At 43.4% G+C, this 23,491-nt stretch overlaps 1 protein-coding gene across 1 annotated transcript in view; it reads left to right on the forward strand.

Annotated features, from left to right (window-relative positions):
• ADGRB1 (adhesion G protein-coupled receptor B1) overlaps positions 1 to 23,491 on the forward strand; it is a 37,069-nt gene that overhangs the window by 6,098 nt on the left and 7,480 nt on the right. Inside the window, exons 2-11 of the mRNA XM_019614386.1 lie at positions 347 to 511; positions 4,139 to 4,303; positions 6,413 to 6,577; positions 10,371 to 10,472; positions 12,116 to 12,222; positions 13,102 to 13,296; positions 14,279 to 14,347; positions 18,741 to 18,849; positions 19,626 to 19,769; positions 22,434 to 22,509. Of these exons, the coding sequence (XP_019469931.1) occupies positions 347 to 511; positions 4,139 to 4,303; positions 6,413 to 6,577; positions 10,371 to 10,472; positions 12,116 to 12,222; positions 13,102 to 13,296; positions 14,279 to 14,347; positions 18,741 to 18,849; positions 19,626 to 19,769; positions 22,434 to 22,509 (1,297 nt within the window). The remainder of the gene's footprint in view (positions 1 to 346; positions 512 to 4,138; positions 4,304 to 6,412; positions 6,578 to 10,370; positions 10,473 to 12,115; positions 12,223 to 13,101; positions 13,297 to 14,278; positions 14,348 to 18,740; positions 18,850 to 19,625; positions 19,770 to 22,433; positions 22,510 to 23,491) is intronic.

A 23,491-nucleotide genomic window follows, 5' to 3' on the forward strand; every position in this document is an offset into this window, starting at 1 on the left:
TTTTTAAATTGTTAGTTTTTGTTGTTGTTCCTCTCTAGCTAATTACGTCTTCTCAGAAAAATCATATTTTTCCTTGGCTCAAAGATCAAAAAAATTGGGTCAATTAAAAGTGCATTTCAATTTATTTCAAGTAGGATGGAAAGCAAAAGACAAGTGTTGTTGATACCAAATCATAAAAAATTACACCATGTTCCTCTGGCAAATTTCAAGCTGGCTTGTTCTTGGCCTTCCCACACTACCTTCTCACATACTGCTCATTTTGGATGGGAAGATGCTGTGCTTTGTGGGCTCTCTCACTTCTCCAGACCTCCTTTAGAAAGGAAACTTACTTCTGCTCTTATTGCAGTGCACGGCACCTGGGATGAGTGGTCTCCATGGAGCCTCTGCTCTTCCACCTGTGGGAGAGGGTACAGGGATCGGACCCGCACATGCAAGCCCCCACAATTTGGTGGGAACCCCTGCGAAGGCCCTGAGAAGCAAACGAAGTTCTGCAACATTGCACTTTGCCCAGGTAAGGCAGTTAGAGATTGAGAGACTTCCCTCCAGCAGGTCTCCTGATCCCCAAAGATGCCCACATGTAGGTGAATGAACAGCTCTGTAGATGTAACTCCTATTGACACTGATCTATTCCAAAGTGGATCATCTGTAAGAAAAGAAAACATTGAAAGAGCAACCTAGAGGCACCTTTGAGGAGATCACAGAATCATTAAAGTTGGAAAAGACAACAGAGATCATCAACCCATCACCACCATGCCCACTAACGATGCCCCTCAGTGCCACATCTCCACATTTCTTAAAAACCTCCAGGGACGGTGATTTCCACCACCTTCCCAGGCAAACTGTTCCATTGCATTACCACTTTTTCTGAGAGGAAATTTTTCCTGTATCCAACCTAAGCCTCCCCTGAATATGAGACTCAGCAGTGTCTTAGGTTCTGGTTTGCCCTTAACTTACTAAAGACACATTGTATTGGATGAATCTGGACTGGCTCAGCTATCGCTGACATTTCCAAGAACATTTTACTTTTATCATTTATTATCCCCAGTGGATTGTATGGAACCATGTAGCCCTGCTGGGCTTGTCATTGTGCTGGGATGAATAATTTTGCCTGTTAATTTCATACCCGCCTCATTTCACCATGCAAGTTCTGTCTGTACTGGAACCTTCTTTGGTCAATGATATGGACTACGAGACTCCTGAGGGCATTCCCTGCCATATTTTTTTTCTATTATTTTTAAAACTTGTTCCTCAGATTTCACTTTCAAATGCCTCTCCCTGATTTCGGCTTTGAAACACCAATTTCTCACTGCAAATCAAACTGTGTTTCTGTGGCTTCCTTCCCCTGAACCACACAAAGCCCCCGTTAATTTAACTCAGGTTTTCCTAGTGGACATGATCAGAACATAAGGGAACTCCCCAGCACTCCTCCCTTCTCCCAGGGTAATGTCAACTGACATTTTTCAGGTTTAATGAGAATCATTATGAGAAATTATTGTGTCCCCGGAGGAGGAGAGGGATTGTGGGAGTGATGAGAACTTTGTGAAAACATTTGTGAGAAGCCTCCTGGCATTTTCTGCACAGTTTTCATCCCAAGTAACTATCCTTGGATTTCTGGCTGCAGTTCAAAAGACTGTACTCAGAATAAAAACATCCCAGACATCAAATTGATTCTGTCATAAAAAGACAAATTGAAGAAGTCAGACCTGGCGTGGCTTGGGCAATAAAGCATATCCTGAATTAATGTTGAACCATAATTAATTTAAATACAAATAAATATGTGGATACGCTGTAGCAAACGGAACAGTGGGGGGAAGAGACAGGCAACCCAACTGAAGGACTTCAGCTCTAATTAATGCCACAAAGGCAATCAGTGGCTTTGCTGTGCCAAATGAGTGCAGCGTTGGGGGACTCATTGAAGCACAACAATGGGCACTGCTCAGTGCTTGACACACCAGACAGTTGTATCGCTTATTACCACCCCGCTCAGAGGATTTATTACTGCAACTGATAAAAATGCTCTGCTGCAGGGACAACAGAGCTTTTGTTCCTCTGGAGCACTAGATTTCGCCGGCTGAGTCCTGAGTCCTTTGGAGAGGAAGAAATAAAGGGGAAGACAATGCCAGTGCCTGCAAAGACTGCACAAACCAGACTCCAATGAACTTCTTTGATGATTCTGTGATACGGCAGCAGCACTCATGATTTGCTGGGTCTGTGATGGAGATCTCTCAGCATCTTGCCCAGGAGACATCCCTATGTCAGTGCACGTGGCTCGCGATGCAGAATGGCTGTCTCTGCTTCTCCATTTTTAAAGTATCTTTACAGTTTCAGTCCGCTAATAAATAAGCTCTCATCTCAAAGGAAATTCCCTCTTTCCTCTCTCACAGTGAATAAGCAATTTGTAGATGCAGCTCTTTTTCTTTTTCCCATCTCCAAATGCACACAGTTAGAATCATAGAATGACCCAAGTTGGAAGAGATTCATAGACATCATAAAGTCCAACTCCTTAAGTTGTGGTAGAATTCCAGTCTCCACTCTCATGGCAGCAGGTAGGCCTTTGTTAAATCCAACTTTCTTCTGCTAAATGTGACTTTTACCTTGGAAATGTTGTCTAACCTTTCCAATATCAGTGAACACTGGGGCACACACTGCCAGTTGATGACAACTTCAAGCAGAAAAAAAAATAACTAATTTTTACTGGGCAGGACATATTCTGTGAGGTTTTTTATCACTTCTAGAGAGGCATCATCTGCCAGTCACCACCTCTTGTATTTCCTTTCCTTGGGACTGATAAGCATTGCTATGATACTTTGAATTTATGCACAATGAAAGCAGCAAGCCTGGATTGCCAAGAAGAAGCATGCTTTTTTTTGTAAGCACCTTTGATTCTGACGTGTTTTTCAGACCTTCTGAGATTACATGATGATGATACTGTTTGAATTAACAGTTATTCATTTGAGTATTTTGACATTTTCTTGAAAAAAACACTTTAACACAGTGGGTATTATTTGGGGCCATTCAGGATCTTGCAGAGTGTATAGAGAACCAGGCTGCATATATTTTACTTGGTCAAAGAAACCAAAGTGAAAGAAAATGACCTGCATCTAAACAATGTGATTTAAACCAGAATTCAGACTTCTCCATGATTCAATTTTTTATTTTTTTTTCCTGAGTGAGAACTAGCAGTTAATGAGAGCTAAACAGAGTATGATGACCACTGCTAATGAGGAAAAGCGCTCCAGGAATAACAGACTGGGTGATAGATCTGATGATCAGGGGCCAATTAGGGTGTGACTGCCACACTTAGGAATGCCTCACGCTGTACCATGCTAATAGAGTATATTCGTGTTTCCTTCCAAACCTGTTCCTATTGCAACTTCTCTTTTCCCTCCCTTCCCTATTCAGTTACCAGAGATGTGCTGTGTGGAGACAGATCAAGCCTGGCAGTGTTAATTCAGATGTGACTGAAGTGCATTGACCACACACATGCTCTCTGCTTGTGGTCTCCTGTTGGAGCACACCTCTGCTCTGAGTATCTCCTGGCTGGCAGCGTGAATTCCTTTGAATAACAATGTGATTTCAGTTTGTGCTTTAAGGGCTTCCTCTGAAATACAGAGCATTTGAGTGCTTGAGGAGCCAGACTCATGCACTGCTTTTCATTCATAGTGAAGAATGAATTCCCTCAAAAAATACTGATTGACTAAAATGGGATATGTCATGGTAATATACAGATTCCTTCAATATTTTTAGTGGAAACATGATCCATGTTCTCTATTTTGATGTTTTGTTATAACTAGCTATACTGAGAGCTTTGTACTGGAATATATAATGTCAATAATTCCAACATTTATGCTGTCATGTAGAGTGTGAATATAAAAATCAATATGTTACGATGCTTGCATACTGTCAAGCCATAATATACCAATTAGAGGTTGCAAGGGTCCCAAGAAATTGCTGCTGACATGTTTGCCTGAACTTTTTCTTGGTGGTCTTCTCCCTCTCACTCACTCTGTAACTCCTTTGGTTTGCCCTCCCCTTCCTCAGTCCCTTGTAGGCACAGGTCAGGGACTCTTGCACATGCCTCCTTCCAGAGGGAGCGATTTTCACATTCCGCTTTGTTATCTCTCTTTGGGCCACTCAGTGGACGGCAACTGGAATGAGTGGTCGAGCTGGAGCTCCTGCTCCGCTTCCTGCTCCAACGGCACCCAGCAGCGGACGAGGGAATGCAATGGACCTTCCTATGGGGGAGCTGAATGCCAAGGACATTGGGTAGAGACCCGGGACTGCTTCCTACGTCAATGCCCAGGTGAGTGGCCAATGGATTTTCCTCTCCTTTGGGTTATCTTTCTATCTGTAATCCCAGATAAGTTTATATAAAATCCCTTCCTGTTTTCTTTGGGGAAGAGTTGCACTGTTTTCACAAGTTTTGCAATAATGAGGTGGCTGTGGATCATACCTATGGACCATGCAAGTCAAAATCCATAGCTGACAAATCCAGGAGACCCCAGACAGATGAGTGATTACCCATAGGGAACACGTCTTTCTGACTAATTGGGTCAACTGGAGTGAAAAATATTCTTTCTTGAAAATAAGGCTTAGATGTCTAAATGCTTTCAAGATTAAACAGAACCAATTAGTGTTGCCATGCTTCGCCTGGCCCTTTTCCTGGCTTCTCTTGGTTGCTACGTCCCTGTTAGCTGGTAGGGCTGAGAAGGATTGGACCCCTGAGATAGAGAGAGCCTTCCTCCCCTTTCCAAGAGAACAAGTACGCCCACAGATTTCCTCAATAAGTCCTTATCTCCAGTGGTAGCAACAAAATCTGCAGCAGAAAGTATAGCAGTATTTCACTCTATTATTATAGAATAACTGAAGTTTAAAAAGACCCATAAGGATTAATTATTCCAAGTCCTGGCTTGTCACAGAAGCACCCAAAAATCAGGCCATAATTACTGGACTTCCCTATGTGGATTCTAGCATGTTTTCTTAGTTAGATTGCTCATTTCTTTGTAACATATGGAGACCCTTAAGTACACAAAGGGCCTCCCCATTGTAAGCATCCCTGTTATACTGATTTCAGTTACATATCAAAGCATTGAGGGGTATGGTTTACACTATATATGGTGTTACCAAATAAAGAACCACAGATTGATGCTGGACTTTTTCTTCAGTAATTTTCTTCCTCTGTTTGAAGAAAAAGAGAGAAATTTCCCACCCTCCCACAAGGAATTATTTGACCTGAGATAACCCATTAATTCCTAATTAAAACCCAAATAGGAATCAAGAGAGTTCTCTATTTCTGACACTGAGTTGTTGTTCCGTGTCTATGATGCAGAAGAGAACATTTTCCTACCTTGTAGGCTTGTTGTGAGGGATAATTAACATTTTTATAGTGCTTTGATAAAGGCCATTGTTAATGCAAAAGCAGTAGCATTTCCACTGAATGTGTAAAGATACTTGGAGAAGATATTAGGAAATGAGTCTCTTGCAAAAACTCAGAGACATATGAAACAGTGGTGTAATGGAAATGGCTAGAGAAGCATTATTTGATGTTTCTTTGTAGTTTATCACTTGAGGGCTCTGCTGGTCCCTTTACAACCACAGCACAGACCAGAGGTGTGACTCTGTGAAAATCTATTTTCACATATACTTTTTGCATTCCAACCAAACTCAAGCTACGGAGTTTGGCAGCCTGATGTTGCCATCCAGCAGGTTGAACCTATGCTGAGTGTACAGGACAGAGCCCCAACTTGGAGACCAAGGAAAGAATCATAGAATCATTAAGATTGAAAAAGATTGCTAAGATAATTTAGTTCCCACCATACCCACTACATCATGTCTCTCAGTGCCACATTTAACCTTTTCTTGAACACCTCCAGAGATGGTGACACCACCACCTCCCTGGGTAGCCTGTTACAAAGCATTACCACTGTTTCTGAAAATAAACTTTTCCTAGTATACAACTTGAACCTCCCCTGGCAAAACTTAAGGCCTCTTGTCCTGTTGCTGTTATCTGGGCAAAGAGGCCATCCTCCACCTCACTACAATCTCCTTTCAGGGAATTTTAGAGAGTGATGAGGTCTCCCCTGAACCTTCTCTTCTTCAGAATAAACAGTCTCTGTTTCCTGAGCTGCTCCTCATAAGACTGGTGCTCCAGGAAAGAGATAGTTCAGGTATTGTGGGGTAAAGATATTGAGGAGAAGAATGTTCTTCAGTTATCAAATGACTATTGCAATGGGAAAGATAATGTACTGATTTCATGTGTATTGAGAATCTGACAAGGATTTGAGGCAGGAGATCTCCCTTCACACCTACTTTACTCATCCTGTGTTCCAATGCTTACCTTGGAAACTTGCCTTTTTCTATTGAAGATGATGTTTGGGATGTTATTGGCTGTTTCTCTTTTTTATATCTCCAGTGGATGGGAAATGGCAAGCTTGGGGAGTGTGGGGGAGCTGCACCACTACATGTGGAGGTGGGACTCAGAGACGTGACCGTGTGTGTTATGGACCCTTCTTTGGAGGAGAGACCTGCCAGGGTCCCAAAGAAGAGTATAGGCAGTGCAACGACAGGAAGTGTCCTGGTATGTATCCCAAACTCTTCACACTCTTGTTTTTGCTGGGGAGGACAGGGATTTTGGAAAAAGCTGTCAGCTGAATGCAACAGGGAGTTGTGATTTAGTTGTCCCTGCTCATAATGCAGGTACGCGATATATCAAGGGCTGGATTTAATTTTCACAATGCAACCATGATGATTTCAGTGAACATTTGTTAAATCTAACTAGTCTAGACTTAGACTTTCCTTTTTTTCCATTGACGTAGAGTCATAAGAGGAAAAGAGACATTGAGAGCTGTAATCGACATCAGAATCTTGAGTCCATTAAATAGTTGAATATGGAGTACAGATGCAGAGTTTCCTATCTTCTAACTAGCCTCTGGGAGACCTTCATGCCCCTGGAAATTTAAACAAAACAAACAAACAAACAAACAATGGATGTGTCCAGAATTGTGAGAGACTTGTACAGTCTCACCCTTCTCTAGCTACACCAATGGGGCCAACATCCATTTAATAAAAATGACATGAAAGCCTGAATGGAGGACAAGGAAATCATAGAATCATGTGGGCTGGAAAAAACCATTATCATCAAATCCAACCATTGACCCATCATCACCATTCCCACTAACCCATGTCCCTCAGAGTCACATCTTGAACATCTGCAGGGATGGTGACTCCACCAACTCCCTGGGCAGCCTGTGCCAATACCTCACCACTCTTTTTGAGAAGAAATTTTTCCAAATATCCAACCTGAACCCCCCCTTGTGCAACTTAAGGCCACTACTTCTTGTCTTACTGCTGTTATTTGGAAAAGCGGCTAACTCCCGCCTTACCACAACCTCCTCTTAGGGAGCAGAAGAAAATACAAACTGGAAAGATTCCATGTCTTACATGCAGTGTGTAGACAGAAAACAGGCCAGCACACAATTGTTATTCTCTTTCTTAGTCTCTGTTAAACTCCCTGCTGGTGAAATCGCTGGTGAGAAATCAATGGGCTATGTGATGTTGGCTGGCAGACTTCATCGATCGTAACTAGCTCCGGTTTATGACCGGGAGAGTAATTAATTGTTGGAGCAGCTTGGTGAGCGACGGGAGAGATTCTCGTGGTGGCATCATGGCTGTCCGTGTGAAGAGTGGGTGTCTCACTAAATGATGCAGCTCAGTGCAGACACTTCTGGGGATGGATTTGTGATGTTTTTGGGACAGCTGACCCCTCTGAGTCGCTTGCAAACGTCTGAAGACAGATAAAAGCCAAAAGCACTTCAGCAGGGAAGTTTTAACCGGTTTAGCCAGAAGATAACAGAGCATTTTCACTCCTTGCAGCTATGCTCTAATAAAAGACATCACCTCTCCTTACAAGCTGTGCCTCTCAATTAGCAGAGGCGTGTGAGAGTCTCTTCTAACTCAGCCACAAAAGCTCTCCTCCGCCACTGAAAGCCGTAGCACTGGGTTGTCTGGTGGTGTCTACAGAGTGATGAAGATTTAGTTCAGCTTCAGTGTGTGCCAGCTGGGGCCCTGGCAGAACAAGCCTGATCTTTTCTTCTGTGTCCACGGGGGCTGATGCCTGCACAGTGCTCAAAAGGGAAAGGCATGTTTGAGGCACTGAGCCTTGCGAGGGTTCAAAACCAGAAGGGTCTTGCTGCAGTTGTTAATTTGCAGAGGGGAAAAAAAAAGGTTTTTAAAAAGGGTACTTAAAAATAAACCCACTCCATTCATTCTCGAGAAAGTATGAAGCGCTGGCGTGATTTGATTTGAACAGAAGAGCTAAGCCTAATTGGGTTAGTTATTAAAATATCCCCGTGCAAATAGGTTACTCAAAAAAAATTAAATATATAGTTATGAAACAGAAATAAAAATAAATAAATCAAAGGATGAAATGATTCTCTCCTGGTCTGGGTATCGTTTCTGCACTCACAGGCAAGACAGTGCCAGTCAGTGCACTCCTAAAGAACATCTCTGATCCACAGCATCCCTCAGTGGCCCCCAGGGAGACTGCAGGGGTGAGGAGACCGGGAAGCTTTGATAGGTCAGAGGAAAGAGAGGTCAGATGTGAACAAAGTCCCCCTCTGCCCCTTGACAGGCAGTATTTGCTTTGGTACGTTGCAGCTGAGATTGCTAGAAGTTTCCCACCCTGTTTCCCAGATTTTCCTTTCGAATCACATTTTGAAGTGGGAAATTTGTGGCCATGGTCAAAGCACTGGGCCATAAAGCAGGGGTGTTGCATTCAGCTCTCTGTGTCACCACAACCCAATCACAAGTGGAAGATTTCATCTCTCTGTCCTATAGCTCCTTGTCATCAACTTTGGTGAAAAGCTACCATTTTTCTGCCCATGTTCTACCTTATCTACGGAAGTTATGAGCTGTTGTTGGCACTGGAATTATTTCTGTGTATGTGCAAAGCACAGCAAGGGTTTTGTTTACCCTCTGGGATTTCATTATAATAGTGATTACTCAAAAGGAAATTTTAAAAGAGGAGAAAACATCTGTTTTCAAGCAGGGAGCGTAACTTGTTTATTATCATCATCTACTGGATGCACCAGGAAAGAATCTGCATTTAAAATATGACTGGGGCTTGAAGACTCATGGTCTTGGAGCTTGACTCCAGGAGCTGTGATGTGCAGGCAGCTTCTCAGATCCTCTATGAGTCCTTCTGAGCAATAGGACTTACCACAGCCTTTAGTCTTGTGGTTAAGCCTTCTTCATAGGCAGTTTGGTATACTGGGTAGTTCCATTCCCAAGGTTTTACTACTAACACAAGCCCTAAAATGGTCTATGTCATCACATCCATGGAAAGTCCCTTCTAGAAGGATGCCTTCAGGATTTATCACATATAGATCCCTTCTGAACAGCATGAAAACTCAGGACACCTGTGCTTTTCATTGTGCTGGATGTAAATTCTCCCTACAACTTTGCATACTCCCACTGGCACTACTGGACGTTGGCATGGGCAGTGTTTTCCTACATAGGAAGGAAGCTCTGCAGGCAGCTGCCCAGCTTCATGGCTGGTTGGCTTTGGCTTTGCAGCTGCCACTCCTGGCCAGCTGCAGGCATGCTCTCAACTTTCTCTTTATTGTTGGTTTGAAATGCACAATAAATAAATCTATAATTGAAAACCATTAAATATAATTTTCCCCTTCCACACTCTTAGGAGTGATAAATAGCTTTAACACCCTACTCATGGCTCCTTTCATTTTATGTGCTGCAAGTAATGAGTTTCTCAGCACAAACCCTTCCTTCTGTGATGGGTATTTCTCTCAGGCCCCAAAGACTCCAGGGCCAATATCTATATCCTTTAGCAGAAGCATCTGAAAACTTTATCTTCTAAAGAGCTTTTTCTGTAACTTCTAAACATCCTTTGCACATTTTTGCAGTCCTGGATTCTGCAGCAGCATTTGGAAATGAGTTGCTGATGCAAATTGGTGCTCAGTTTTTTTTGTGTCCTCACATAAGATGGCAGCAGACAGAGGACCTGGATGAAGGCCACCCAGGAGATATTTCCAACTGCTTTTTTTCACCCTCTTTTTGTTCCTTCCTTCATTCTTACCCCTTCTTCTGTAGAGCCTCATTTTAATCACATCCAGCACCCAAATGGTGATCCTGAAGGATGGAAAGAATTGAGCATGGAGCCCTGAAGCTCACCACCAAAAACTGGACATTCTCACTTGAAAAAAAAAATTCTTTAGCAAGGTGTAACAATAACAGCTATCTTCCAAGCATCATCGTGTTTCCAGACCATACTCCCCTTTTTCCCCTTTCCATACTGTTTTCTACATCCCTCCTGAGGAAGAGGCCTTACCAATGAAGCTTTTCCTTCCTTGCAGAGCCCCATGAGATCTGTGATGAGGAAAGTCTTGCCTCTGTGGTTTGGAAAGAGACGCCTGCTGGGGATGCTGCAGCTGTTCGGTGTCCTCGCAATGCCACTGGTAAGGATGACTGCAGATCTTGGCTGGAGACCCTCAGATCACTTTTAATCCTTTGACTTCTAGACAAGGGCAATCTGGTTGTGAGAGGGGAGGATGAGCAAATGAGCTTTCTGCCTTTTACTCAAGGCTAAGTACACTCTCTGTGGATTTCTAAGTATTTACCAACAATCTCTGGTCCATACAGGACAACTTGAGTCGGTCTCTCCTCCAGCTGTTGCCTACTGCTAGGCAGCTTCATTATTAAGGGCTCCTGTGGTAATTCCACCCTATTCTGCAGAAGCAGGGTGGGCTCTACTAGACTAGACTTGGGTGTTATATTTCTCTCTGCTGACCATAAAACGAAGTAGAAAATCTGAATTTAATTGCCCAGTCATTTTTTGATTATCATAGAATGGCTATGTTGGAAGGAACCTTAGAGATCATCTGTTTCCAAATCCCTTGCCAAGGGCAGGTTGCCATCCACTAGATCAGGTTGCCCAGTGATACTTACCTCTCTTTTTTAGAAATCATAGGAACTCTCTGAATTTAAACTTCAGGTACTCAAGTTGAGAGTCCAGTCATGGTGGTACGAAACGATAGTACCTGGGCATTCAGTTATCATATGCTGTGGCCACATATTCCAAGAAGTGGAAAATAACACAGGAGAGAAGGCTCCAGATGTTCTGCTGATGGAGATTGTTCCCAGCTGCATGTTTCTGACTCTCAGGCAGGAAAAAAAAAGTAGGGCAGGAGTGTCTGTAATGATCATAAAGTTTTTAATCTTTATGAGTAAGTTCATTGGACACAGAAAACCCTGAAGCTCTCGTTGACTCATGCATCCTGGAACAGTCAGTGTAATTCCTAATGCTAGCCTAGAAGAAAGGCTGTACCATAGGTCACTGAGTCATTTAGCAGTAGCAATGGAATTGTGCACCCAGCAAAGCCTGCTCCTCCGAGACTTTCCAAGTGGCAGTGCAATTGCCTGGGCTATTCCTGTCCCCTTTCTCTTCACTGATGTGTGTGTTCCTCTGCATTGCAATGGCGTGTGATTACCACTGCAAAACTCACTGTACACTGAAGCTAAAGAAAAGCCTGGGGGAGGACTGCAGGCAGCTTTTCAGTTTTTTCAGCAGATACAAAGATGGTGCTGTTGGATATTTATTCTTGTTGAGACTGTGTAGGCAGCAGCAGTCAGCGCTTCAGTTGCAAATACCAGACTTTGCCACCTGGGGAGGCTCGTGGGACTTCTTGAACCGGGAAGAAGCCTGCCCTGCAGGACTGATTAAACTTTCTTTTGCCTTAGAATCACAAAATCATAAAATATACCATGTTAGAAAGGACCCATAAGGATCACTGAGTCCAACTTCTGGCTCCGCACAAGACTACCCAAAAGTCAGATGATATGACTGAGACCATATGACAGACAAGCCATGTCCCAGTTACACTTTTTCATTTGCATGTCCTTTTGTTGTCCTGTCTATTAATAAGAAAATGCAGGAGGAGGACATAAAAATAACCTCTCAATCACTTTCCAGATACCCCTGCTGCTTTTGTGTCTGTAGTTGTGCCCGCATAGATGCGCTGACCTGTCCATCATGATCTCCATGAAAGTGCCTGGCTTTTCAAATGTCCACACTCCAATCTTCTTTTCTTTCCTCTTCTAGGGCTAATCCTTCGAAGATGCACTTTAGATGAAGAAGGGATAGCTTATTGGGAGCCTCCAACATACGTCAAGTGTGTTTCTATTGATTACAGGAACATACAGATGATGGTAAGGCAGACTGGGGTCACATTTAAACAGATTTGGGGTCTTCTCAAAGGCTTGTTACACTGTCACAGTTACAAAGTAAAGGAAAGCAGCATTTCCATGTGAAAGGAAGATGACAGCTTTGATGTTCTGCTTTTGTCTAATTGCTTTTGTCTTGTGATTGCTTGGGCAATCGATGGACCATAATGTTTTCTCTCTGGGTCTTTTAATACCTAGCTTGTTAGAAACCAAGCCTTACCAGGTCCTCCACCTAATAGAATCACAGATTCATTTGAGTTGGAAGGGACCCTTAGAGGTCATCTAATCCAACTCGTCTGCAATGGACAGGGACGTTAATATCTGTTGTGATATCCATTGGATATCACATTTTCCATGAGAATTACTGTGATTGTAACACTTTTAAATAAGACACTTAATTTTCATTAGACTTAAAATTACTGCTGTGATGGATTCTCCTTTTTCTGCTGGTTTCCTGTGGGTTGCCTTATAATGCTATTGCCTTTATGAAACTGTCCTGTCAGGATGAGCTACAGTTTGAGCTAAAATAGTTCAAGTTTGCCATAAGAAAACAGGTTCTAGGGCAAAAATCTTCTGCTAGCTGGCCTTGGGTCAGCAGCAGAATAGCATTTCTGTAGTAGAATAATCTTTTCTGAACCTACACACAACCTTTTCTTTGTGGGCATGCAGAAAAAATTGACTCTTGCTCTTCGATCATTTTAAAAATATCACAGGCTGTCAGGTCAGCAAAGATTGTCAGATTCGTCTAATCTGTGTCCTGAATTACAAGGAAGGTCATAAACCTTCCCCCAGCAATTCCTTCGCCGAGCTCATTAACTTGACTTTCACTGTCACTAAAGTGTTTGTCATGTTTCTGTTCCTCAGACCAGGGAGCATCTTTCCAAAGCTCAGCGTGGTTTGATGGGAGATGGGCTGTCAGAAGTGCTCCAAAACCTTGTGGAAATCTCCCAGGATGGGACCAGCTACAGCGGAGACTTGCTGTCCACCATTGATGTACTCAGGAACATGACAGAGATCTTCCGTAGGGCATATCACAGTCCAACTTCTGGAGATGTGCAGGTGAGCTGAGCCTCTTGCATAAGGCTCAGGGTTTGATTACCTCTTTTCGAGCTGTTTCGATACTGATGAACAACAGGATTATATTCTGCCCAAGTGAAGTGTCTTTGCTTGTTAACAAACCCTCCCTTTGAGACTGTTTCTCCCTAGCCTATAAAGTAAGATCTTGAAATTCAAAGTCACTCTGAACTATTTCAACTTGATAGCACTTACACTGGAAGCTAATTGGTATACTGGAAAGAACTACAGCCTAATGACTAGATGTAAGATGACCCTGTGATATTGGGTAGCTGGATGTTGATATGGGAGAATGTCTTGATGGCTTCTCACCCTAGGATTTTACTTTCAACAGTTGCATATGGAGTGGCTACAAAATATGCCCTTGGGATTGATCAGCACCACACAACTTGAAACATTAAACTGATCCAACAATATCTGCAAAAGGTGACAAAACTTGAGAAAAAAAATCAATGGTCTTGAAATATCTTGTCTTCTTCCTTCTCATTGTGTGTTTGATGGTCAAAGTACTACAATGCTTAGCACCCACTTGATCCATCTCTGCTTCTCTTTCAAAGTCACTGAAAAAAAAATGATAGTAAGTTTCCCTATGCTGGAAAACAATGGAAATAGTAGGAAGTAGGGTAGGAATTGATTTCTGCAAGGCAAGATCAACAGTATTTATCCAGGTTGTGACAGATATCTGTCTAATCTGTTCTTTAAAATCTTCAGCAATGAAAACAAGACATAGTCACAGTCCTGTTCCTTAGCAGGAATGAGAGAGAAAAAACTTGGGAAAAAAGTTTTACTACTGTTAACATTTCTGGAGGCAGAAGCCTGCCAAATGCTGTGGGAACCTTTGGGAACAGTACCTTGAAAAGTCTCCTGGATGATTCCTATGTGTTCCTTGTGTACCACCATGCCCTTCCTAGAGTAGGCCATGTTTTGCTAACTCTTCCCTTTTTCCTCTTTTGTCTCCTTTCTCCAGAACTTTGTCCAGATCATCAGCAACATTTTATCGGAAGAAAACCGGGACAAGTGGGAGGAAGCTCAGCTGGTATGAACCTTCAGCACCTTCTGTGAAACAAATCAAGCCTTCTGAAGTCGTATAGGCTTAAGCCATGATAAGGGGATATTTACAATAGTCTACATGGCTCTTCTTGACCACCACACAGTCTGTGCAACATGAATCTGTTTCAAGTTGCCACAGACCAGGAAATATCTCCACCCATCACTGCTGCTTTCCTTGGATAACTTTTTATAATGAAAGAGAAAAACTACTTGGATATGGTCAGCTCTGATCAGCTTCAGAGTTGACCACCTCTGCAGGAGTTGTTATAAATCAGCTGATACGTGCAACTGGTTGTTTGGGTGATCTCAGATCTCAGTGCCGGGCTGAGTAGCTCTGTAACCCACAGGATCTCAGCCCTAAGTCAGAATCTCTGCGTAAGAGCTAAAAAGCTGGTGGAGGATACCAAATTTTGGATAGCTCTTAGAGATCAGACTGGATTTGGAATTGATAACCCTCCTGGCTTGCTATAATTCTCCTCATGCCAAGATAAAGCAGTGGGATTATGTGGTTTTGAGTTCTTGGCTACAAAAGGTGCAGGACAAGCAGGATTTCCTGAGTTATGCTCTGCTCGCCTGAGCTTCTGGTTCTGTCCAGCATGAGATGAGCAAAAATTCAGTTATATTTTACTTTCTTTCGTCTCAAATACTGAGATTCTGCATAATAATTCTCTAGCTAAGCCCTTGCATACTGGTTTGTTTATCTTTCCATGTCATACTTGCCCTTTGTATCTTCTATCATAGTTGCAGTCTTGAATTCAGTAAGACCTACTCCTTGTCCCTTTCCCATTCACTTGGTGAGCCCTTGATCTGCTCTACATCTTCATCTCAATGCAGTGAAAAGAGTGAAATGGGAAAGAGTGAAATGGTTCTGCCTCAGACAAGCAGCAGCTCTGGTGAATTGGACAGTGGTAATGCTCATTCCTTCCATGTCCTTTCCTCAGTATTATTCCTTGGAACAAAAATACCAGCTCTTTTTTGTCACAGCATAAAAAATAACCTGGACGAGGAACATGAGAGCCTTTATGAGAGATCAGTCTTATGGAAAGTACCCATAGGTGTGGATCAGAACATGGCAGTCCCTTTTTAACCATCTCTTGTTGCTGTGAAAGTCATCAGAGAGACAATGCTAAACTGAAAATACTAAACAAACAAGAAAAAATTGTTTAACATGCACAAAAAAAACCCCAACTTTCAGTCCAATCAGGGAAGTCCTCTGGGAAGGAGTCTTCACTAAATGTGCACAGTCATTGGTAGTTCAGAACTTGAAACAGGAATACTCAGGTGTTCTATGGTTTCTTCAAGCAACAGGACCTTGACCAAGAGCTGAGCAGCCTTGTGGACGTATCCTTCCCTCCTTTCTCCCCGAGATCTGTTTTTTTCTCATTACATTTGGAAGGGGATGGCATAGTCTGACTCCAGGCAAGATAAAGGACCAATTTCAAGACCACAGGTGTGTGTACATATTTGAGAACAGTGCAGAGGAGTCTACTGAGTTGTCATGACAACAGGGAAATCCTGCTGATCTCCATAAAAACAGCTGCAGGTTTCATTCTCTGGCAATTTGTTCCCATCAGCTTTCCCTGTGTGATCTGCTCTTTGTACCTATAGATACAGCCCAGCCTGCCCTCAGCATTACATCAACCTGTGCAAGGAGTGGAACTACGGTGCTCTAAATTGCCATAAAGAAAATATTTGCCTGGCATTTATTTTAGTGGAATTAGTGATGACAGCACAACGCCATGACTTTAGGACAGTAAATGGCCTCAGAAATCTTCAGGCACTGGATGGCAAAGATTTCAGCAGTCTCTGTCCTTCTCATTCAAAGCTTAGGGAGCAAACCAATGCCTCGTATTTCACAAGGTCAATCATTTCTTTTAAAACAAGAGAAATTAGAAATAAACCCAAAATCATTATAGTCTCACTTTCCATCATGGCCCCCCCATCTGGAACATGGGGGGAAAAGATATAAAATAAACCAGAAAGGCATTCAGATAGAGAAGGGCTATCATGCTTTTGGTGTGGTTACATTAGCTGTTTTATTATAGAAACCTGAAAGACAATGGCCAGTGTAGCTTGGGGTTAATGTGACATTGTGTTTTCAATTTGTAATGGAATATAAAAATACACGGTTAAAAATAGTCTCCTCAGTTTTTTCTCCTTCTGTGCACACCTGCTGTACTGGCAGGACTTTTTGATCTGATCTTGATACAGTTTTAGTCTCACCAATATTCTTTTGGATAGGCAGACAGAGTGTCATGCATGGCCACCCCTTTTCTCCTTGCCCATACAGCTTTCCTTCTGCTGCCATCCTGGTCTCCTCCTGTCCTGCTTGTCCTCAAAGATCAACAACCCTGGGGAAAAAAAAAATGATAGTGATGGCAAAGGAAATGAAGAGATGTAAGGAATTGGACTGCTTTTCTTTGACCTCTCATCATGTTTGCTAAACTCCTGCAGGCAATTGAGCTTGAGGAAAAGACAGGTAGTAAGCACAGTTCATTTCACGTGTGTTACCTTTTATGAAATCAGTCACTGCAAAACTAGGTATTGTTTGACAGCCTTTTGCATGCCCAGTAAAATTGGCAAATAAGAGTTATTGCCAATATCTTTATCATATGGGAGATATCAGGGAAAGAAAGAAAAAAAGAGAGAAAATCCAACACTATCTGGACAAAAATCAACTTGGTTATTTGGAGAGTAAGATCTTGCCATCAGAATGGGAAAGGATAAGAAGGGAGATGAAGCTTTCTGCATAGAATTATGTGATCTGGTGCCTGGGATTTGACGTTAGATTCTGGAGTTTGTTGCTAAGCGTGTGTTTGCTGGACCATTTTTTTCCTCCAAAATTAGCCCTTGGCACTGCTGGGATTTGGTCTCTTCTTCAGGTAGTTTCTGACTCAGGTCAACAACTGGGTGAGATGCCTGTGTCAGAGATCTGGTTCAGCAAACTGTGATCAAGATACCAGATAGAGTTACAAATGACTGTATTAAATATACAAACAACTCCTACAACACTTTTCTTCCTCTTCTGTTCATAGGCAAGTGAGAATTCAAGGCTTCAGGTGCTTCAGGTATTGGATTTAGCTGAAGTAGAATCACAGAGTCTTTATGATTGAAAAAAAAACCTCAAAGGTCATCTAATCCAACTGTATTTTAAGTAGTTTAGAAGTTTTTAAAGTAAATTAAAGGTTGTTAAGTAGTTTAAAAGGTTTTTCTTCCAGGGTGGTCAAGCCATGTGTCACTGAACACAGCATGATTTATCTCAAGAATAATGTTTAGGGGCTGGATTCCTGCCTTTGAGAATGCTCTTCCCTCCCTCCATGAGAATTTAAGTCTGGATTTCTTAAAAGTGCACCATGGCATGCTGATCTTTGCTTCAGAGGAAGACTCAGACCAAAGAACAACCCTTGGAAATTCAACAGAGAATAAGAATGGAAGACAGAATAGATCTCTGCACTCACCAGCTTGCTGCATGCCTCTTTTCTAATGTCTCATCAAACAGACATCCAAAGTTCCCTGAGATGCTCCAAGAGGAAGGCGAAGCAGTGAGCCCTTCCTTCAGTTTTGTTTCCTGCTTATCCCTTAAGATCCAGTTGTGCTTCTTCTGTGCTGTCTACATGTGAGAAACATTCTCCCAAACATCCCTCCTGGAAGCAAACCTGAAAACCAGCCTGCTAGAAACCTACCCTTATCCTCTAAGTAGGCTGGAGTTTTTGGTTTGGTGTATCTGCTTTCAGGGGGTTGTTAGCAAAATCAACCATCCTGGTAGAGGCAAGGTCTTGTGGACTCCCTCTTGGTAGGAAACTTATATATAGATATATGTACACAGTCAGAAGAAATCATGAGTTTTTCAGGCCAAGTGTTGCCTGGGACAGGGACAGGGAAACCTAAGGCTTGGAAAAAACTCTCAAAATTTGACATAGGGCAGAGTTTCAACATGAACCACTTCTTCACTTTCTGTCATGATGCCTCTGGATGGGCAATTGGATTCCCAATGGCTTGTATACTGCTAGGCTGGGCCAGGTACTCCAGCCAAAGGACTTGGAAAGACCACGTAATTACGTTTAATCATGGCTGCTAAGAGTCTGTCCTGGTGTGTTGCTCTTCTTGCATTAACTGCAAGAGGAGAGGGCCATAGCAAGCATTAGCAGTAACTTATCTGCTTGGATCAAGTGGTTGATAATAGAAAGAATCCTGAAGGAAAGGAGGTAGATTATTTTCTGCTCCAGAGATTCCCAGATATTTTTCTTTGCTTTGCTTTGAGACACTGCCCTCCAGCCTCAATTTTATGAATTACTATTTCTTGCCCCTTTGTTTTTCTAGGCTCCCTTAGCTGCATTTTTTATTAGCTGTGCTACTAAGTATTGTCTTTCTCTCTGCAGATAGGGCCAAATGCCAAGGAGTTGTTCAGGCTTGTGGAGGATTTCATTGATGTCATTGGCTTTCGCATGAAGGATTTCCGGGATTCCTACCAAGTGACGGACAATCTGGGTGAGCTGATTTGCACTCCCCATGTTGGGTATAGACCCCAGGAATCTGTAATTGCAGTGCAGTATGCAGAATCTTGGATGTGGGAAGGGAAAGAGGGAAGGCAGCAGGTGGTGGAACATTATAAGGTCTGGGGAAAGACATGGATGATCATAATCATGGAGTGGCTTTTCTCCAAATAATCTAGGACTTGAGCCTGGTGAAAAGATGGGCACAAAATGGTTTGTGGGATGTCTATAGAACCATGAACGGAGAACAGATGACAAACTGGGAAGAATTAAGCTAGTTCCTTTTGTTTTTTAGCACAAGAGCTGCACAGCAGCCAATGAAGTGATCAGACAGCAAACAAACAGCAGGCAGTATTTGATTTATGCTGTATGCACAATCACAGCATGGAACTTGTTGCCAGAGGATGCTGCAGAAGCCAAAAAGTACAGATTGGTTCATGATGGGATTAGGAAACTGCACAAAGGAGAGTTCCATTGGTGGCTATTAAAGTTCATTCTCTGGATGTAACCACAAGCAGAGAAAGTCCTGCTGACTGCTAGAAACTGGAAGGACAAGACAAGAGAAGTCTTGCTTTGCTCTTTCTTACAATTCCCTCAGCATCTGCTTCTGGCCACTCCTGGAGTAGAAGGATCTCTTCTCTTCCAGGTTTAGTGCAGGCAGGCAGGCTTTGCTGTCTGATTTTCCACTATTGACTCTAGCGGGTTTTTCAATTTATGTGAATTTATTGAGGCCGGTCTTGCTTACTGATTTTATTTGCTATTTCCCTCTAGTCCTTGGCATTCACAAGCTGCCCGCTAACGCAGCAACTGACATCACTTTCCCTATGAAAGGCTGGAGAGGCATGGTGGACTGGGCCAAGAATTCGGAAGACAAGGTCACTGTCTCCAAGAGCATCCTGTCTTCAGGGCTGACAGGTAGGCAGCACAGTCAGAACTCTCTAGAAGAAAATATCTTATTCACTTTCTAACAGAGGTTCCTTTCATTTGGCTGTCTTCAAATTCTCCTTCCAGCTGAGCTGGATTGGCTCACAGAAGCTCACCATAGTAAGCTGAGTGCAAAGAAGGCTTTTGAATGTGATCAGACCAAGGGTCAAATCTGAACTCCTTGGACAAGATCAGCATCATGTTTAAAAAGCAGAGAGTCAGCACAGAAACTCAAGGCAACATTATCTTGATGATTGCTTCTAAGGCTTCTTCTAAGGCTTTTGAATCTGCAATAAGGTGAAAACTTCCCTGTGTTTTCTGAGTTGCTCTGTTCTTGGTGCATGTGGGCACGGAGCTTACTCTCCAATTCTCTTTCTGCAAGGCATGTTGGGCATTGAAATGTGCCCCTATGAATATTCTGTGTTTTTAATAGGGGTAGACACTGATAGTGGTCTCTCTTGGTGCCTTATAAGTATAGTTAACCAGCATAAGAAATTTAGCTGTGGTAGGGTGACAGCCATGCAGGCAAACAATGTTGTTATGTCCTCTGAGACTGGATCCAGTCCTGGAAGAGCCATCCAAGGGTGAACAGCTGAGGCTTAGCACATCAGGCTGAGCAACTGATGGATCTCACTCTGCTAGCAAAACCTTTACCTGGATGCCAACGCCAGCCGCCAATGCAAACAAAGTATTCCTGTGTTGGCAGTGAGCCTTAGCATTTGGCAGAGTTGATCAGTGGATTTTCAAGAACAGGACTCTAAATTAGGCTGATTGCAGGGAAATAATGGGTTTCCCTTGTTGACAGCCTTGCACATAGCATTAGTGGTTTTGAGAGAGCAAACTGCTGATTACTGCACCAGGATGTGCTATACTTCCTTGGTACTAAGGCAAGAGACAATGAGCTATGTCTGTCAGACATCCTTTGGACTTTGTCATACCAAGACCTCATGTCATAGGTTTCCTTACTCAAGATGGAAATAACATTGCTATCATTTCTACCTGAGGCTGAGAAAAGTTAAGTGACACTCTCAAGGATAAAGAGTGAATTTCTGGCAGAGCAAGGACTGAAGCCAACAAAACTCCTTGTGTTTTATAGTGCCTTAAACATAGCATTATCTTCCTAGAAGAACTTGGAGCATGTTTAGAGGGTTATTTCAGCTTATTAGAGGAGGGTGTGGAACTTTCACCTTTGTATACTGTTAACCACTTCTGGACAAACTTCTGGGTCCAGACATAGCAGAGTTGATTCTGCTCTGGTGATTACACCTACCCTTGGAGGTATCACTTATGCTCCTATTGGGCGGTTTCCCAGATATCATTGCAAAGAGATGCTGTAAGGCCCCTAAGAAGCAGCCACTGTGCAAACAAAATGTGATGTTTACCCTGAAGAACCAAATTCCTCTCAGTTTTCACATTTCTGAGGTGTTCTGTTCTACCAAGGCTGTACTGCCCTTCCCTTGTTCAAAACAAAAGAAGCAGTCCTCCAGACCTATTTTAATCAGGATCCTCTGCCTTTTCTGTAGGGTGTTGAGGTAACCCAGCCTGTGGGATTTAGCATTTTGTTTGCTCACACTCTCATAGGAACACACATTGCTTCTGTAAATGTTCTACTGCATTCTCTTAGCAAAAAGGAGGAAAGCCCTATTGGAAGGAAGAAGGATCTTTGGTTGCAGAGGGATTCATGACAACGGCCAAAAGTCTGTGTTGACTTTCCTAGGAAAACAAATCTTGGACAATTGCTCTGCAAGCCTGTCTGTCAGTCTGTCCCAGTTTTCACCTGCTATCTCATCTGAGCCCAATTTGACAAACATCCAGAGCTGTATCTTCCCTTGTGGGGAAATGAGTGCATTCAAACATCAGCTTTGGTAGGAGACATCAGAGAAGCCCCATAGCATGATACATCTCCAAGTGACTTATTTCTTCTCCACTCTGACAATTCAACCTCAGGGATGCCTCTACTGCCTGTGCTTTTTCCAGGGAAATTCTTGCGAATTTGCAGCTGGGCTGAGCGAGGCAGAGGAAGAGGTCAAGTGATGTGTTCAGAGGTCACACAGATGATTCAGGCTCATCTGCTGTCCTCCTGAGGCAGCACATGAGTTATGGGGTCAGGTCGGGCACAGTGGGACATCTCCCCTCCTCGCCTGCCCTTGTCAGCCCAAGCACAGCACTTCTCTCTGATGGCTTGATAGCAGTGGATGTGTCCAAATGCCTCTGGGTGGCTGTAAGAGACCTCCTCGCCCTGCAGTTTTGCCTGCTGTGGTGCTGTCAGAGGGATTAGTGGGATTTCTGAATGGGAGAGCGCTCATCCAAAATGAGTCTTGCATAGGGGCAGGCACCCTAAAAGTATTCAGACCTCTCACAGGTCTGATGGAGACCCAATGTGGTGACATCAGGCACTGCATCCCATCGTAGTGATGCTGGCAATGGATGTACACCAAAAGAGGCCCCAATAAGAGATCCAATTCCAAGGGTGTCACCTTGGAAACATAACAAATGAAAGAGGAAAAAGAACTGAATCTAGCCTCTTTCATTCCTGTCCCTTCTCCGTGTGTTATGCTGGTGCATTTTGGGGTGGAGAGGATTTAGCTGGGGACAGATGACATTCTGATTATCTCAGTGCTGTTGTCTTCTTCCCTCCCCTGTGGTATCCTGCAGAGATGGATGACTCTTCTGTCTTCGTGGTAGGGACTGTGCTGTACCGGAACGTGGGCAACATCCTCTCGCTCCAGAGGTAAGGTCACACCTGGAGTACTTGATCTAGTTCTGCCCCCCCCAGTAAAAGAGAACCGGACATACTGGAGGGTGGTGACTAAGGGTCACCAAGATGACGAAGAGCCTGAAGCACTTCTCCCATGAGGAGAGGCTGAAACTGCAGGAACTGCTCAGCCTGGAGAAGAGGAAGTGCAGAGGGATCTCATTCATGTCCATAAATACCTCTAGGGGGATGCAATGAAGACAGAGACAGGCTCTTGTGAGTGGTACCCAGTGTTGGTACAAAAGGCAGTGGGCACAAACAACACAGGAGTTTCCATCAGAACATAAGGAAGCACTTATCAGCTGTGTAGGTGATGGAACGCTGACATGCTTGCCCAGAGATGTTATGTAGTTTCCTCCTTGGAGACCTTCAAAAGCCACCTGGACATGGTCCTGGGCATCCTGCTAAGGTGGACCTGCTTGAGGAAGGGGATTGGACTGGATCACCTGCAGAGGTCCCTTCCAATCTCCACCATTCTGATATCCTGTGGTTTTATGAGGAGGGGGCTGCCTAGGGAGAGCAGGCAGTTAGGGGTATCACCAAGGTTTCCTGCTGATTTCCATGGCTGCAGAGCCCTGAGTTTCCAAAGGTGCAATGTAGCAGGCTTTGACTCGGTGATGCAATGCATTTTGTCCCCCTGCCAACCTCTAATCAGGTAGGATCATACTAATGTATATCAGACATTACTTTTTAGAGGGGGGGAAACCTTTCTCTCACCTGTGCAACCCTGCTTTAAGGGGAACCACTGTGCTGGTGCTGCTGAATCTCTGCTAATCTCTTCTATTCATCCTCCAGCAATGAGTCCTCCTGCTCTGTTCCTCATTATTAGGGATCTGAAGGGGCTTAAGTGATAAGGGAAGGATGCCCAGCTGCCCCAATTCTCCCAAGCTACCGACCAACCATGATGAAACCTTTGAGAGCATCATGGCTCAGGGAGAGCCAGGCTCAGGGAGAGGAG

This window comes from Meleagris gallopavo, chromosome 3, assembly GCF_000146605.3.
Source record: "Meleagris gallopavo isolate NT-WF06-2002-E0010 breed Aviagen turkey brand Nicholas breeding stock chromosome 3, Turkey_5.1, whole genome shotgun sequence".
NCBI lineage: Eukaryota > Metazoa > Chordata > Aves > Galliformes > Phasianidae > Meleagris > Meleagris gallopavo.